The sequence below is a fragment of the Papaver somniferum genome, unplaced genomic scaffold, assembly GCF_003573695.1.
Source record: "Papaver somniferum cultivar HN1 unplaced genomic scaffold, ASM357369v1 unplaced-scaffold_21, whole genome shotgun sequence".
In the NCBI taxonomy this organism is placed as follows: Eukaryota; Viridiplantae; Streptophyta; class Magnoliopsida; order Ranunculales; family Papaveraceae; genus Papaver; species Papaver somniferum.
In genome coordinates this window covers 17,710,005-17,728,609 of record NW_020631041.1, presented here as the reverse complement: position 1 = coordinate 17,728,609, position 18,605 = coordinate 17,710,005, and the positions used below count along the sequence as shown (strand labels likewise).

General features: G+C 36.1%; 1 protein-coding gene and 2 long non-coding RNA genes across 3 annotated transcripts; 1 reads left to right on the top strand and 2 right to left on the bottom strand.

The window, feature by feature from the left end:
• Window positions 1-910: 910 nt before the first annotated feature.
• LOC113339433 lies at window positions 911-2,722 on the bottom strand. The gene is made up of 2 exons (XR_003355085.1): window positions 2,590-2,722; window positions 911-1,254 (listed from the first exon to the last, which is right to left on the bottom strand). It is a non-coding gene; the product is annotated as an uncharacterized LOC113339433 (long non-coding RNA).
• A 7,974-nt stretch (window positions 2,723-10,696) lies between these two features.
• Window positions 10,697-11,918, bottom strand: LOC113339761 (protein LURP-one-related 6-like). Its single transcript, XM_026584988.1, has 3 exons — window positions 11,546-11,918; window positions 11,190-11,432; window positions 10,697-10,999 (listed from the first exon to the last, which is right to left on the bottom strand). The coding sequence occupies exons 1-3, from the start codon at window positions 11,789-11,791 to the stop codon at window positions 10,856-10,858; spliced, it is 633 nt and encodes a 210-aa protein (XP_026440773.1). The 5' UTR covers window positions 11,792-11,918; the 3' UTR covers window positions 10,697-10,855.
• Window positions 11,919-13,976: 2,058 nt separating this feature from the next.
• Window positions 13,977-18,252, top strand: LOC113339422. The gene is made up of 3 exons (XR_003355079.1): window positions 13,977-14,265; window positions 15,284-15,586; window positions 18,191-18,252. It is a non-coding gene; the product is annotated as an uncharacterized LOC113339422 (long non-coding RNA).
• The last annotated feature ends 353 nt before the right edge of the window (window positions 18,253-18,605 follow it).

Genomic DNA, 18,605 nt, shown 5'->3' with positions numbered 1-18,605 from the left:
TAAATAAGTCACAAACATCTTCGTCTCACTGTTTGTGATTCCTCGACAATCCGCTTGTGTAGTCAGGAAGGATTGTAGAGAGGTGATTGATTAATCTAGGGTGTTCTTCGGGAATATAAGACTGGATTATCAATTGGTTCCTATTACCTTGATTTTATATCTAAAGAAGGAACAAAACCTATGGTTTATCTTTGGGAGACAGATTTATCCTCTTATAGACTTTTCTGTGTGAGACAGATATGTTTATTATCAAGTCTGTGATTTTGGGTTACAACAACTCTTGGTTGTGGGTGAGATCATCCAAGGGAATCAAATGCGCAGTATCCTGCTGGGATCAGAGGCGTAGGAGTACAACTGTACCTTGGATCGGTGGGAGACTGATTGGGGTTTAACTATAGTCCAGTCCGAAGTTAGTTTGCAGTAGGCTAGTGTCTGTAGCGGCTTAATACAATGTGTATTCAATTTGGACTAGGTCCCGGGGTTTTTCTGCATTTGCGGTTTCCTCGTTAACAAAATTCCTGGTGTCTGTGTTATTTCTTTTCCGCATTATATTTTATATAATTGAAATAATACAGGTTGTGCGTTCGTGATCATCAACTTCTCTAATCCAACCTTTGGTTGTTGATTGTAGTTGATTGATCCTTGGACATTGGTCTTTGGAACCGTCCAAGTTATATCTCTTTGATAAAGACTCGCAGATTTCTATTTGCTTGAGTAAAGATCAAATCGAGAGATTGAGATAATAACTCCTTGAGATAATTTCTATCTAGATTGAGTCTGACTGTCTTGTTGATTCTCTAGCAAAGTGTTTCGGAGTTAGTCCATACAGATTGCTAATCGAAATATTGGGTGGTGTTGTTAGACCCCCGCTTTTTCAGAAACAATAATAATGGTGTCATTGAGAGCTCTCTTCAAACAATAAATTGACTCAAGAACCTGATAATTAAACAATAATAATGGTATCGTTGGCTCAAGGAACTGACTGTTAAACAATGTAATGGTGTCATTGAGAGCATGCTTCAAAAAATAAGCTTATAATAAAAGTGAGAATTAGTGGGGAGGAAATGTCTTATAATCAGGTTAGGCATGGCTATTCATTTTCATATAACTGGTCATCGTTAAATAAGGGCAGAAAAATTCAAAAACAAATTAATTTGCAACCTTTCTGAGCGAGGAGTCATAGCTTGGGGAACCCCTTAATCAGGATAGGCATGAAATTCATTTTCACAAATGGCCCTCCACCAGACGTCCTTCCTGTTCAAAATGTAAAAAGAAATATTAGCTCCAAGAGCAAGGTGATCAAAACTCTGCAGCAACTTTTTTTATGCACTCAAACCAACAAAACAAATCCTAACAAAAACGCCTGCATATTTATATCCCCTAATGAAGGAGCCCCAGAGATGATTCATGTTACCTATATGATATAATCGCAGATAATGGTTATTAAAGTATTCTCATCACAAATAATGGTTGTTAAAGTTTAATGAATTTTGGGAGATTACGAGCATATAATCTTCACCATCCAACTCATCGTTTTCCATAGCTTCACTGCCTTAGGCCATCTCAGGTGGCTAAAACCATGTACACTGCCATGTGCTCCAGATCCTTTACCGACATTACTATAAGACCCGTAACCGTGATTCCTATTATACGAAACAAGCACCTCAACATTTATAATATTTCTCCTTTATTCTCCATTGTTGCTACTTTCAACACTATATAAGTTTGACAACGGCTTATGTGGTTCGCACAATTACATATTTATATGTTTTCCTTTCCTTTTCCTAACCTGGCAGCAGTATCTCTTCTTTTTAATCTTAACTCTGTTTCTATGGTTTCAGGAAACATGAATCAATTTTAGCGGACTTAAAGAGGTTTTAAAGTCTGAGAAGCATATTATCAAACAGGTTATATGAAATATGGGGGCTTAAAATGTGACAGTTCCTGTCAATCTTTCTAAATGTGACTAGCTTAAAACAGATTTGAATCTGATTTCACTCTAGCATAAAATGTGATGATTCCTGCCACTTCTTAATTTGAGTAAACTACCTATAGCTTCATTATATATTTGGAAGGTGTCTTCCTAGTATAATGAATAAATTCATGGCGAACCAGATCAATGTGGTATTAGTTTAACCATATTTACATACAAATTTTCAGTAACAAATGGATGCTCTAGATTCCACATTAGATTGCAATCCTAAGCTTAAAGTATCATCGATCTGAAATAATTCCTCATGCAAAGCAGAATGAACAAAGAATCTAACCTTTTTTGAAAACTCAACTAAAACTATAATCAACGCAACACGAAATCTACATCATCAGAATTAATTCCACATTAAACTGGAACCCCAAGCTTAAAGTATGATCAAATTTGAAATCCTTATGCAAAACAGAAAGAAAAAAACATCGATGCTGAAGGACGTTGAGAACTAATTGAGAAACTATTGAAAACCAATTTTCTTGGTAGAATCGAAGCACACCTTGCACCCATTCTTTATCTGGGTATCAAAAAGGGCAAGGGCTTCAAAAAGAAAAAAATTGCTATTACAATCACCTTTCTATGAAAAATTAAATAGATGTACATACCAGTACCATCTGAATTTGATGAATTCATATATATCAGTCTTTGACTCTGCAAACTTTTATATGAAGATGAACATGGTGAAACAGAAAGTGAAGATGAAGATGACAAACATAGAGACTGAAACAGAAATTTGAGAATAGTTAAACACCTGACTAATTTAACCCAAACTAACTCAGGTTAGTTTAACCGACTCGACTAGGGAGGTAGGTTAGAGATTATCCGGTTTGGTAATTCACTGAGTCAAGCTGAGTCCAACTTGCACATTGTTGTTAACTTGTTGCAGAGTTGGACTGTGAGCGCACCTTTCCAAGGAATATCAAATTTCTTTGACATTTGCTCTATTTAGTTCAGGTATAAAATCGGTTAGAAAAACTGGAACCCTGGGTGCAGCAAAATACAGGAACACAAAGGGTAATGGGTGCTTTAAATCAAACATGGAGAAATAATAAGAGAGACAAAAAATAATAACTACACAACCACAATACAAGATATATGTAGTTCACCTTTACAGGCTACATATACGGCCTTCATTACTAGAAATTTTCATTATATCAAGACCATTATTCTCTTTGCACAATCCACCAGAGAAGACCCTAAGAGTTAATAAGAAAAAATGCCTGAGATCACCATTGAAAAAATCCTAGAAATTAACTCTCTAAAACATTATTCAAATCATCATAATATCTGCTCTTCCGCACTTTCTTCATAGTTGCTAATAACAGAGTAGAAATATGGAAACACTCTAGAAACATGGTTTATGGAAAAGACCAGATCCCTAAACACTAAAACACCAAAATCCTCAGTTTACAAATTCTCTCAGAACGGTTAATGGTCGCGGTACCGCTCGACCCTCTCCACCAAAGAGATCAAAAATCTAAAACAAAAGGCTTTACCACTCTTTTAGGTTGGATCTATACGCCTTAATAATCCTTTTATATAGAGAACACAAAATTGGTCACCAAGTATATTAGTCTCTTAGGAATATTTGAAAGTCATGAGCTCTTTCATAATCCAGTTAAGAAACCCATCTCAATTTAGAAACATGCCAAAACAGGAAATCCACTATTTTCCTTACAATTCTCCACTTCAGATAATGCTCTGAAGCACGAGACAATCACATGAAAATTACCTCTATTTTTCAAGAGTTTTTTTTTTTTTTACCAAATCTTTATACCAGTAGATATACCTTGAGGCTCATACCGAACTTCCATATCCGTTAAACTATCTCTTCGACCAAAATACCATGATGTTGTGAAAATCTTCAAACCATCTTCTCCTTCAAGAACATTTGTGAAACCGGCCACGTTTCACAAGCACCATGAATATTTTTAATCACCATCAAAGAATTCTTGCAAAGACTCGGCCATTAATCACTAAGACAACCATCCAGAGAAATCACCGCTGGCTCCACCTAATCAGTAAGCTAACAACATAGTAAAATCTAACCCAGAAAGGAAGAATTATATTCAATATCATATTCAAGCACAAGTCATGATTACCATATATCTGAAACATACCACCATACATATCCACTTTAATTGACCGACGTAATTCTTTAAGCGATTCTTAAACCCATCACTAATTTAACATATTTTTTACCATTATCACTCTCAGCATACTCGCTTAGAATATGTATTGTGTGAATGCTCGTACTATTCTGGAACATGCATGCACATTCTTGATACTACATGTAAGCCATCAGAAATACTTTAACATGTATTTCACGACATAAATAGATAACATCTCGTGCATAACATCTCCATCATCAACAATTAACACCCCTTTGTTGATACCAATTCTTTTTAAGAGAAATCTTGGGAAGAGATTTTGGTTGTGTTTGTTATTTGTTGTTAATTCAATAATTGGGTATCTTTTGATTTTAGTTGTTAATGGAGGAGTTTTTATCGCTATTAATTGTTTTGGGATTAGTGATTTAGAATGTGTTGTTTAGATATGGTGACGATGAGGGTGAAGGTTTGAGTCTGGATAATCCTTGTGCTTCTGCTTGGTTTTTTTTTGTTTTTTTGCATCTGAAAGAGGGTCGTTTGGTGTTTTTTTTTTGTATAGTCTGACTTGGGGTTTGAAGATATCGTGTACTTATGAAATTTATGAATATAATTTATGAGTTTGTGTTTAATTCTCTGGTTTCAATGTGATTTTCTTACTCTCTTTGGAGTTATCATCTCAAATGTGGATGAATTGAAAGGTTAAACCTTAATTATGTGAGTAATTACTTAATTGGATATTTTGAGCCAGACTCTAATTGGGTCTGAGTGACTGTGGGGTTTTGAAGCTATGTACCTCAGTGAATTTCTTGTAAATAAATAACATATACATGCTTCCTGGTTTGTATTATAATTCTATGATTTCAGTATTTTTATTTTTATTGAAGCTATCATGTCAAATGTACATGATTTAGAGGGTAGAATTGTAACTGTGTGTAATGAACCCATTACGGCTGGTAAATTGACCAATTGTTGGATGCCTGTTTCTTGAGATTCTATAATATCTGATCACTCAATGCAGCAAATATGGTTTCTTGTGTTGTTCTGTTTTGGGTCGGAAAAGGCATGGGTATATCATAATAGCAAGAATTTATGTAATTTGGTCCCAACATGGAAAGCAATCTACACAAACGTGTCTGGCACCGGAATGGAGTCCGTTTTGGCAACTCCTGGGAAACCTCATAGGACAAACAGTCCTCATCGAAACTCCATAGAGCCTTGGGAGAAATATGAGTATTACTATCTTTTTCAGGAATGATTTTTTTTTTTGGAGATCATTCTTTTTTTTTTTGGGACCATGATTTCTTTTTTTTTTTGGTAGGACATTAGAAATAAATTTAAACCATCTCTTATCCAAATATTTATGATAATGTTAAAATTACCCTTCTTAATTAACCTAGTGTACTGATTATGTTAAGCTAATTAATGATTAGTATAAGATTCAATCAGTAATTTAAAAAAAAAATGAAGTTATTGAGAGAGAAAAAGAAGAAGAATATAAGAGTTTTGGAAAAACTTATTTTTTTTTTTGGAATCCGAACCTTCAAACTACCCATGCTTACTTCAAATTTAGTTTTTTGGTGCTTGAATTGGCCAATTTTTTTTGAAAATAAGAACTTTTGTAGCTTCATTTGGGCTAAGTAAAACACGTTCGGATACAGGATATAAAGAACAGGTAGCCGAACTTATATGCAAATGTAGTTCGGCTAATGTTTATGGATGCAAAGGTCGTCCAACTTAGTTTTAATGGAGCTTTTGCTTTCAGAGAAAAAGTTCGGTTAGGGGAGAAAAATTGCGACGTAACCGAACTCAATATATAAGTTTTCAAAGAAAAATTTGGTTAGGAGAAAAAATTGTGACGTAACCAAACTCAATATACAACATTTCAGAGAAAAGTTCGGTTAGGAGGAAATAAATTGCGACGTAACAGAACTTTTATCTGAAAATTCGGCTAGGAAATCAAAAAGTTCGGCTGGAAAATTAAAAAGTTCGTCTAGGAAATTAAAAGTTTGACTATGATTTTTTTGTGCTAAATAGACTAATTGTTCTTCATGTTCTTCATTTCCATCAAGTTCGGCTAGTTCGACAAAACTTTTTCACAAAATTCCTAGCCGAACTTGTAATACCCCGATATTCGGCAGTGGTTGGCCTAATGTAATATAAGTAATGGTTTGTCCTTTCTTAACACCGAGGCCTTTTCAGCACAATTGGCTCCAGAGTTGGAAGAAAACTCTGCAGTTAAGCGTGCTCGGGCGGGAGTAATCCAGGGATGAGTGACCATCTGGGAAGTTTCTGCTGGATTACCGCAGCGAGGCCCGTTGAAAACTCCACACTGCCGGATAACCGTAGTGGATAAGTGGGGACAGTATCGATGGAGGGACGAGTCATTATAAATGGTATCAGAGTCGGGTCATTATAAATGGTATCAGAGTCGACGACGGGTCACCTGCCGAGGGTGGGAAGGTACGCTGGACGGGTTGGTCCAGGTGCTTCTCATGAGGGGCAGGAACGTCGGAGATCTGGGCTTGCGAATATATTCTGGAGCCGAGGAAGGCTCCAATTTAAGGTGGTGGTATTGTAATACCCCGATATTCGGCAGTGGTTGGCCGAATGAAATATAGGTAATGGTTTTTCCCTTCTTAACACCAAGGCCTTGTCAGCCAATTGACTCCAGAGTTAAAAGAAAACTCTACATTTAAGCGTGTTCGAGCGGGAGTAATCCAGGGATGGATGACCATCCGGGAAGTTTCTGCTGGATTACCGCAGCAGTGCCCCTTGAAAACCCCACACTGTCGGATAACCGCAGTGGATAAGTGGGGACAGTATTGGTGGAGGAACGGGTTATTACAGAACTTCTCTCTGTAACTTCAATTTTTAAGATTACTACTCACTCAATATATCAATCACAAACGTATAAAGAAGACATGGGTTAGTCAGAAAGTTCCTCTAATATATAATTTCTTAAATCCGGATCTAAAACAATTATGAAAATGAAAGAGAAAACAAGAGAATAAAATAAAAGACGAGTTTAAAATAAAATTTGGTTACTAGAACAATTGTGTTTTTGTATCAATGAATTAGAGTTTTAATTAAGTTAGTAGGTTTAGGAGGGAGGTTATTAGGTTAGTCATAATCTAAACAAAAGTAAAAGATAAGTTAGTCATTTTCTAACTTTAGGGCACCCCTTATAAGAATAGGTAAGGTGGCCTAAGTACATCATGATCCCAAAAAATCGTTCTTTTTGAGGATTATAGTGGTTCTAATTCTAGGAGGAATTTAATTTTTGGAGCATGTTCGAAAGGTGAAAGGTAATCTCATTTACGAAGATTATAATTGGGAGGGAGAGTTCTGGACACAATGCCAGCATCAAGGGTGCATCTAGGAAGGAGTTAGTAGGAAAACATGATAGAATGGGCTTGGAAGCTCGTTTCATCGGCATATAGGCTTGGGAGCTAGATGGAAAAATTCACACTCATGCCTCAAGTTGGCTCCGGCCGTGATCATCGTGAGTTTTGAGTTCTCATATTTTGGAGGATTTTTTTCTTCGAATATGAAAAACTTATATTAAAGAGAAAAAGTATATGAACCATACAAAGACGGTGAAAACAATGCCAACAACATCCCCCTTACACTATCAAATTACATATGAATCGAGAAATCCCAAATATGCAGGATTTGACTACTATCCAAGAATTTAAAGGTGTCAGTATCACAACTCCAAAGAACCAAAGTTTGTTTAGTTAGAATTTTGATTTCAGCAACATCTTTAGGTCTTCCACCAAACACCCTATTGATCCTTTCTTTCCAAACATTCCATATGATTGCATGATGAAGGATGTCCCCGATTTTCTTACATCTACCGTTTAGAACATTCCATCTCCATGCTTCAAAAAGCTGTAATATGGACCCGAGAACTGGCCAAGAAATGTGTAGTGATTTAATGAAATAATCCCACAACTGGAATGAGTACTCACAGTGAATCAACATGTGTTCTGCAGTCTCCAGAGTTACATTGCAGAAAGGATATTTAATGCTCTGGAACTCTACCCCTCTACCTCTCAGCATACTTCGTGTTGGCAGAGAGTTGTGGAATATTGTCCACAACATGAAACTAACTTTTGGTGGAACGTAGTTTTTCTATAAAAACTTCGAAAAAGAGCAGTCCGGTGCATTCCCTGCCAGATAGTCATAACACGTCCCGACACTAAAGTTGTTTGGAAACTCGACTTCATCTTCACCCTCCACCAGATTTGGAACATTTTCAAGATCCCGTCTCAGAAAGTCCCACTCCGTCCGCTCGTTATCATTAAACCTATCCCTGAAATCTCCATGCCATCTACCATTTCGTATCAGTTCTGCCAGAGTAGCTTGTTTCAGAGAGCAAGCTTTGTAAAATGCTGGGAACATATCCTTTAAACACCCATCAACCAACCATTTGTCCAGCCAAAATCTTACATCTTCCCCATTTCTAATCTCTAAAGTTATTAGGTTATTAGTTTCTGACACCACCTTGACCACATTTTTCCATAGACTCCTTCCTTGAGGTGAGTTATCATCGACAAGCATAACCATTTCCATTTTTGCTTTCATTTTTTGCCGAATAATCTTTCTCCACATAGCGGTCTTTTGATTTGTGAACCTTCCAAATCCATTTAACAAGAAGAGTTTTATTGGTGATTCTAAAGCTTAATTTTAACTCCTAAATCCCCATTCTCATCTGACAAAGAGATCTCTGGCCAAGCTACTAAGGCCTTTTTTCTTTTACCTTCCACAACACCCCAAAGGATGTTTCCCATTAGTTTTTTCATCTTCTTCTCTACAAAAACAAGTAGATGAAAAAGTGACAAATAATAAACTGGTAAGCTTGCTAAGCAGCTCTTAATAAGTACCAATCTACCCATTTTATTCAAGAATTTCTTTTTCCAAGTGGCCAACCTTTGCTCCATCTTTCCTAACACAGAATCCCAAATAGAAGTACTTCTTGAAGTAGTTCCAATTGGCATGCCAATGTATATTTTGGAGGAATCTTATTCATATCCTCCGCTATTCCTACATAAGAATAAGAACCACATTTAGGATTTGCTTGGCTATCCAAAGTGTTTGCTATAAGGTTTATTGTATCCTTGGGCCTCAAACTTAAATTTTCCAAAGCAGAGTCTTAAAAGTGAACAATGGATCAGTTTTAGCATCACCCGCATCCAGTCTAGTATATCAAAGATTCTAAATTTGATACGTTGGATGTATATATAGGCGGATTTGATGCGGATGTTCCCAATGAATATTTTTTTGTTATATAATTGATATTTGAATGAGAGAAACAAAATTTCATAAATGACTTGAATTTCTGAACCTACACAACAACGTAATATAACAAGTGCCATAGATAACACTTCCAAAAAAAACAAGTCCTTGCAACAAAATTTAAAAATTCGATGAAAGTAAACGTTGAGGAGATAAGATGGATCATACTAATCATATGTAAATACGATACCAGCCCCATATTTTACGAAAATTTCATATGCAACCTTAATATAACAGATATAGGTGCCCAATAGATTTTTAAGAGAACCACTTCCAAACATCTATACCCATTCCATTCGTTAGATCCAACAAGTTACACCCTCGTCCAGTCCATTAATGTACGGGTAAACATCCATCCCCAACAGGTCATATATAATTTTTGTTTCCTATTGATGTAGAGGAGGATCCCTCACAATTTTATTATCACACTATCTCACATGTTGGACGTCATTTTTACGAATAAAAACCAAATCATAACGGATCTGAAGCTCATATTTCGAGGATGTGTTCCTCTTACCAAGTTCTACATGTCTACCAAAAATGAGCACATTCCGAGACGTATAACACCACCATATACTACTTTGAAAATGAGCCGTTAAAAATCAACGGATTTCTGGCCGTCGAAATTAAGCCCGATAGATTGTGAGGTTTTATATTTCGGAATGTGCTAAATTTTAGCAGGCATGTAGAACTTGGTAAGAGGAACATGTCCTCAAAATATGAGCTTCAAATCCGTTACGGTTTGGTTTTTATTCATAAAAATGACATCAAATGTGTGAGATAGTGTGATAATAATAGTGTGAAGGGATCCTTCCTCATTGATGTAATATTTTTTTATTTATATTTTTTTTATTGATGTAATATTTTCTTATTTAACATCGGGCACCTAGCTCAGTTGATCATCCCCGTTTCCCAAAATTTCATGCGCTCCAGGAGGTCCCAGGTTCGAGCCCCCAATGGCGTAATATTGCAGGAATTAACATGGAAGGTAGAGTTAGTTTGCCCCCTACCGACACAATCTCAGCCCCATCCACTTCGGCTCCCTTGTCCAGGTTATCCATGAAGCTCGCTAATAGGCTAGCACAACAACCTGTTCAATCAATGTAGTAGTACGTTGTTGGAGCTTAGCTTGTTAGACTTCCAACTAGTTAATGTAATATTCTTTATTTAATAATAAAATTTGAAAATTAAATTTTAAAGTTAATAAAATAAAATTCAACTCAACGAAAGCGTAACAAAGAACGTATGGACGTATTTTATTTTATTTAGTTTTCATGATATCCAAATTTGATGGTGACGAAATGATAAGTCAATACAAAATGACTAATTACAAGAAAATAAAATGTACAATTTCTGTGGCAATCAAAACTCCTAAACAAAAAAAAAACATTGCAAGCAAAAAAGTTTACAATATACAAATCACCCCGTCATGCGGGTTCTTTTTTATGGATAAGAGGCGGTATCAACATCTTGTAGATTCTCCATATATGTTGTCAAGCACGGCAATGACTCCAACTACAAATGCTTGATCAACCCCCTTTTGTATCACCACATGATACACATCCATATTGCTTATCTCTTCACCTTCCTCCTTCGTCACTCCAACCTACAGTACAACCATGTTCAACAAAATCGATTAAACAAACCAAATTGTCATGACACTATTAACCCAAATGCGTTTCTCTTTTCCATCTAACACAGGGAAGTAGATTGTGTGCACGCTATATATGGATTCTTTAATTGTACTGGTAGCTAGAAGAATATGTCTTTGACAAGAGATAATATTACTTACGTACCTTTGCGATAATGTTCCCGTTAGCGTCAATGATACTACAAGCTTTATCAGGGAAAGAACCTACGATCTGAAAATCCCATTCTTTGTTATGAAACTTTCGTGGTTCGACATAAGCACTGATTACATTCTTCATAAGCCATGATTTTGGAACTTTTAAGGTAAACACCAATCTTTGAACTCCTTCATAGTTTCTCGCATACCCTCTCCATTGCTTATGAACACTCAATGCTTGGACAATACCTCCCTGCAAAATTTACATATACATAAATTAGTCAAATCAACTGAAAAACACCATGAAGAACGTAATCTAAAGAGAAAGAGGGCGAACGAACGAAAACGAACGGATTATGTAAATACCTTTTCACGAATAAGAAGCAAACAATCTCCATCTCCATCTTTAAGAACCAACTCTTTATCAGTACCAAGGATTCCACAACCTTCAACCCTAAACAAAACTTGAAGACTGCAATTTGTAACAACAAAACCTCCTCCACTCACTACATGAGGTCTTCTTCTTATTGTTAGTATTGTCTGTGATGATTCACAACAATATTCTTTGCTCACTATTGGTTCAACATGGACCTTATCATTCCCACCCTGCATTTTTCTCTTCCTTACTGGCTAAGAGAATTTGTGATTTCTTCTTTGACACCAAATGTACGTATATATGTAGGTGATCAGTGAAAAAGCAACAATATAGCTAGGTATGTAGAAGCTAAGGCTGTTGAGTCTACTGATTGGTTTCAACACTCTTCTAAGATTCAAAGTTTGGCAGGTTATGTAGAAATTAAGCTTGACCTAATCTTAAAAAAGAGGAAATTTGGAACTTAATTATTTGTATCAATATTTCTACTCTTTGTGTTATATATAATTGTGGTTACTGTTAAGAATGTACGTGTTCTTGGTGAGAGGGAAATTCTTGGAGTGTGGCTCACTTGCAAGCGTGGCCATGCATAAACACGTTTTATTAAGATAAGCATTTACATTCGGACACATTTAGCTTAACAAAAATGACATTTTGGATAGTTTATACGAGAGGAATCAGACCCGTTGACACTCCTAGTATTCGAACACATCTTCTTTGTCAAATTAGTCGGTGGAATGAGCAAAAGAAATCACATCCAATCCTACAATGCACGCTGTATGATATATGCTAGGGCCGGGGGCTCGCCATCAACATTTTCTTTTACAGTATTGGCCGTGTCCTGGAGCAGTTATGGAAGTCGTTCTATGAATTATCGCATACTAAAAATGCAAGTTTCATCATGAGAAAAAAGCTTCTCACTTTTTACCAAAAACAAGGAAGTATAAAAAAACGTCATCATATGGCAATAAAACAAAAGAACTTGACACTTCAAATTTGGTTTTTGAACTTTTCTCCAGTCCACATGGAGAAAAGATCATGGAGGGGAGACAAGTTGATGTGAAGCACACATGGGGGCAAAAAATGAAATGATGGTAAATGAAGCTCGAATATGAATTGCCTAATCATTTTGCCATAGCCATTTTCGACGAGAGGAAAATAAATAAAAATTAACCTGGTTGATTTAGTTTATAATTATTTCATTATTTTGCCGATTTAACCATATCACACTGGTAATGTCTTTGGCTGATCATACTAATCATCTAAGTTTGAAATTAGAGAGAGAGAAAAAACCATGCATGGCATCACATAATAAGCCCCTCGACTCGACACATGTAGACATACGAATAAGTTTGCGTTTTGGAAGTGAGTTTAGAAAAGAAACACAAATCCTTTCTTGGTAATTAAGGTGCCGGATATGAAATAATGCAGGTATTGCGTGGAAGATATTAAGCCACGTAATTCTGGCATGCGTTAATCTTAAATTAGGCTTAGTGACATATTCGCTTGTACCATTGGTAAAGCGTATAGCCACGTCGAATTTGCCAAACAAAATGAACTTTAATATGGCCACCCATTTGATTTTGCTGGTCAATAAGCCTTTTCTTTCAAAGTCGTAAAGGTGTGAGAATTATACTTTCTTACTTTGTTGACAAATGATCTTATGAAAAGATGGTGGCAACATTTTTTTTTTTTTTTTTTCATTTTTAGTTGACCCTGGGTACCAAATTATTGTTCCCACCGCCTTCCCTGCACGAGTGGCCGAGAGAGTTTGCGAACTCGACTCTAACGTGAAAAAGAGCCCAAAGGTAAAATGGAATGGTCAAATGATGTTTTTCCCCCTGCACGAGAGGCTGAGAGAGTTCGCGATTTCCACTCTAACATTCAACTCTAACATCAAAAAGACCCCAAATGTAAATTGAATCCAATGATGTTAACCCCTGCATGAGAGGTTGAGAAAGTTCGCGAATTCGACCCTAGCATGAAAAAGATCCCACAGGTAAAATGGACTGGTCAAATGATGTTTTTCCCCTGCACGAGAGGTTGAGAGAAATTGCGAATTCGACTCTTATGAAAAAGTGTTGGAAAATTGGAAATCAATTTACATATGAATGAAAAATCTAGGTTAAGTGCCTTAGTGGATTTGGGAGATGGGTTTTTGGGCCTTATATGATTTCGGTCTTGGAAGTTAGTTTCACGGAAGTTTCACTTCGGAACTAACATACGCCTAAACACAAAAGAACCTTTCGTAGGGAAAGGACGCAACCCTTCGTGAAACCAAATAAGGATTTCTGCTTAGCATCCCTTGAAGAATCTCCATGAAACATCACGTTGTTTCAATGAAGAGGTACTTAACATCTATAAATACCCTGCACACAGTCAGATTAGAATTCAATTATACACCTAATTATCATTCCATTGCATTCTAAAATCATCTTTCAAGTTCTGTGTTAAAGAGAGAGTTCATCACTTTAAGTTTGGTTCGTCGTTTCTCGAAGTTTGGAGTGCTACTACATCGAGAAGATAGTCGTTGTATCCTGGGAGACAGACATTTATAATCCGTAAGCACCGGTGCGGGGTGAATCTGTCTTAAGGCTAGAGGATATAATCCTTGCCTCGACTTTAATTTCGTTTAATTGGGTTTGCGTTTCTCTTCTTCTCTGTTTGTTTAATTGCAGTTTATACACAAGATTGCAAACAAAAAGACCCAAAGGTAAAATTCAATGGTGAAATGATATGTTTTTTTCCTTCATCTCATGTTTTTTTTCTGTGTCTTCGACCAAGCTAACAACATCCACCAAGTAAGTTATAATAACAAGGAGTGTTGTCTATTTATCTTGTCTTCCTTTAGCTTTTGAGTGTGTGTTTCGTTTGTACTGTTATCCAGTCTGTCATTGGTCTTCTGTGTCATGTAACTACCAATGTTGTCTCTTTATAAGAACAACCTACAAGTCTATTTGTGTGTAATGAGAAGAACTTTGTTGTTTCATTTTATCAAATCAACTATGGTATCAGATGGAGAAACAAAGTTCTCTGATAAGATATTGGTCATCATTTCCGCCCATTCTTCATTCTTATCTGATTGTTTCTTCTGTTTGATTCTTCTAGATCATAGATCTATTTTTCCATTTCTTCATTGATCTTTTTTTCAGTTTGCTTTCTTGATTTTAATCTGTCTCTCAAATCTATTTCTTGATTCATTCTTATCATCTTCATCACCTTTATCTTCTGATCTTTTATCATTCATGAATTTACTTCCCCTTCAATGGAAAATCCAACTTACTTTTCAATTTCTAAGGTTTGTTTACATCAGTTAACAAGCATTATTCATCTTAAACTCAAAGATGATAATTTTTTAACCTGGAAGTCCCTCATCATTCCTGTAATTTGCAAATTCAAAATAATGAAGTTTCTCGATGGATATATCCATGTCCTGTTCAATTTACTTCTACAAGGAATGAAATCAGTGGAATTGAAAATCCTTTATATTCAGATTGGACGGATGAAAATGCGACTATTATACTGTGGTTAAATTCAACTATCTCTGACTTTGTAATTGCATACTTTGCTTCAGTTTTTTTCTTCACATGAATTACGGGAATGTATCAATGACAGATTTTCTTCAACACATTCAATTCAGTTGAGAACCAAATTACTTTCAATTAAACAAGGTGACAAATATGTTCCTTTTCTTCTAAATGAGATCAAATTACTTTCTGATCAACTTGCAGCTGCTGGATGTAAGGTTTCAGATGATGAATTGGTTGTCGTTACTCTTGGTGCTTTAAATGTTGAATATGCTTCATTTACTACTTCCACTCGTATTCGTTCTCCTCCTGTCGCAAGTGTTGAACTACATAATTTGCTTTCGAGTGAGGAATTTATTATTACTACTAGATCGAAGGCATCACATGAAGCATCCAATCGAGCTTTTGCTAATCAATAATCTCATTTTCGTGGATCTGGTAGAGGTTTTGGTCGTGGTTACCATAATCCTAACACGCGTGGTCGTGGTCGCAATCAGTCTTTCTCAGGTAAAACTTATTCACAAGGGTTATTAATTACTTTCTCCTACAACACAATTTTTATCTAGACCTCCTCCTTATGATTTGTCATCTGGAGATAGACCTACATGTCAAATTTTTCGTAAGTATGATCATGATGCTCGTGAATGTTGGAATCGTCTTAACTTTTCCTATCAAGGTAATGATCCTCCCATAAAAATATTCAAGAAATGCTTGATTCTTCCAACATATATGGGGAAAATCCATGGTACATGTACTCAGGGGCTACAAACCACTTAACTAGTGATGCTGGTAATCTGGATAATTTTGCCTCAACTTCTTATCCTGGCAATGAATTGGTAACTATATCTAATGGTGAAGGTATGTCAATCTTGAATCATGGCTCTAGCACTTTATCTTTTCCTTCACAAAAATTTCACTTAAACAACATCCTCCATGTTCCTAAAGATTGTCACAATCTCATCTCTGTTCACAAATTTGCTAGAGATAATTCTTGTGCTCTAACTTTCACATCCCCTGATTTTTTCATCAAGGATCTGAGATCAGGGAGGATTCTCTTCAAAGGTCCCAGTGAGAATGGACTCTATCTTTGCATAAGCACATTCACTATAAATCAGCTTTGTCTTGTGTTGCTGCTTCTTCAGAAGTATGACATAGAAGATTAGCTCATCCTTCCTTTGAGTTTTTTGGTAAAATTTGTAGGTCAATAAAGCTTGACAATGTTGTGTCAAAGCCTCTTCTCCGTAGTGAATGTCAAATAGATAGATCTTATAAACAACCTTTTCAAATGTCAAGTTCTGTTTTATTTCATCCTTTACAATTGTTACATCTTGATGTTTGGGGTACTGCTCCTGTAAACTCTGTCAATGGTTACAGATTCTATGCCAATATTATTGATGGTTTTTCCACTCACTGTAAAATCTGATTTTACTTCTGTTTTCTTACAATTCAAAACTACTATTGAAAACCAACTATCTACTACTATCAAAATTATTAGAATTTATGGTGGTGGTGAGTTTGTAAATCATAAACTTGATTCCTATATTTCTTCTCATGGAATTCTTCATGAACTCACATGTCCTCATACACCAGAACAAAATGGTGTAGCTGAATCTAAACATAGACATCCTCTTGATATTACTAGAATTTTTCTTATTCAAGCATCTCTGCATCTTTGTTACTGGTTTGATGCTCTTTCCACAACTAACTATACCATTAATAGGCTTCCAACCAAATCTTTGAATTATATATCTCCTTTTGAGAAACTTTTTCAAAAACCACCTGACTATCATTTTCTCAAAAGTTTTGGATGTCTTTGTTTTCCTTGGTTAAAGCCTTATGTTTCTAACAAAATTTATCCAAGAAGCACTAAATGTATCTTCTTAGGTTACGACTCCCAGAATAAGGGTTATAGATGTTTAGACCCAATTTCTCACAAAGTATACATTTCTAGACATGTGTGTTTTTCATGAACATGTTTTTCCTTACTATTTTCTTACATCTACTACTACTTTTATTGATGTTATTTCTGAATTTGATATGTCCATTACTATTTTGGATCCTCCAACAGTCACCTCCTCACCCACCTTGTATTATGACATCTTCATTTCTCCCATGCCTCATTAACTATCTATTTCTTCTGTCACTCCAGCTTCTTCTATTTCTAATTCTTCTCCTGTCTCATCTCCCACCATGCCTCATAATACTCATACAATGACTACTAGAGCTAAGAATCATATATACAAAACCAAAAGTTTTGTTCTCTACAAGACATGAATTACCAGTTGCTTACATTGCAACCATTGAACCTCCAACACCAACCTGTTACTCTCAAGATAAGAAACATCTAGTTTGGGTCGTTGCAATGGATAAAGAACATACTGCTCTTCTTGAAGCTGATACTTGGACAAAGGTTCCCCCTCATCCATCTCAGAATCAGGTTGGCTTCAAATTGGTATATAAAGTCAAACATAATACATATGGTTCTATTGCGAGGTTCAAGGCCCGATTAGTGGCAAAAGGGTTTCATCAGCTAAAGGGTCTTGACTACAATGATACCTTTAGTCCAGTTGTTAAACCCACTTCCAATCACATTGTTCTTGCTCTTGCAGTAAATTTTAACTGGCATATTAAACAACTTGATATTTACAATGCATTTCTGCATGGAGATCTCAAAGAAGATGTTTATATGGTTCAACCTCCCGGATATGTAGATGCTGACATCCTGAATATGTGTGCAAATTAAAAAAGTCACTGTGGATTGAAGCAATCCCCAAGGGCTTGGTATGAAAAACTTGTTGATGCTCTCATTTCTGTTGACATCACACCATGTCTAGCAGACTCATCCTTATTAATTTGTTCAGAAATTGGGGTCTAAAGTCACTATTATGCTTGTTTATGTGGATGATATTTCTCATTGAAACAATATTATTACTCACTTGAAGACTCTCTTTCCTGTCAAAGATCTTGGTGAGTTACATTTCTTCTTTGGTTTGCAAGTTACAAGAAACTCAAAGGTCATTGATAGACACATTTTTATGTCTAAGTTTTCCTCAATTTTCTCTATGTTGGTACTCGATTTTGTACTTATTATGGTATTTTGTGTGTTTGTAGGTGTTTTTGGAGAAATAAACATGTGTGGAAAAATTGGCTCGGAAAGTGGTTTTCGTACCCCCGGAGGACATTTGCTATGCAGACTCTCATTTTGGTTAAGGGACACCTCAATTACTATTTACACCCTAGAGGCGCCAACTGCTATTCGCACCCCCATCTCTGTTAGGGGGAGGTCGTCCCCTTCATTTGAATTTCCAGTTTGGCGGGAAACTGTGTTCATCAATGGAAGAATTTAGGGTTCACTCTTTAGACTGGATTTAACGAGACTCAATGGCTGAGATTTGTTGGGATGACTTGATTAGTCTTAACAGGCGTGGTAGGGTTGATGGAATTGATCCAAATTGGCTGGAAATTCGAGATTGAAGAAAACATAGTGACACGGTATTTTTGGCGAAATTTGGAAGGATTCTGGCGA

What these genes read in the sequence shown, in the direction of transcription:
- LOC113339761 (XM_026584988.1), bottom strand. Translation starts at nt 11,791, where the DNA reads ATGCAGGGTGGGAATGATAAGGTCCATGTTGAACCAATAGTGAGCAAA. An exon ending in TGCTTCTTATTCGTGAAAAG is followed by an intron (nt 11,433 to 11,545) that starts GTATTTACATAA and finishes TAAATTTTGCAG; the next exon opens with GGAGGTATTGTCCAAGCATT. An exon ending in ACGGGAACATTATCGCAAAG is followed by an intron (nt 11,000 to 11,189) that starts GTACGTAAGTAA and finishes GTTGTACTGTAG; the next exon opens with GTTGGAGTGACGAAGGAGGA.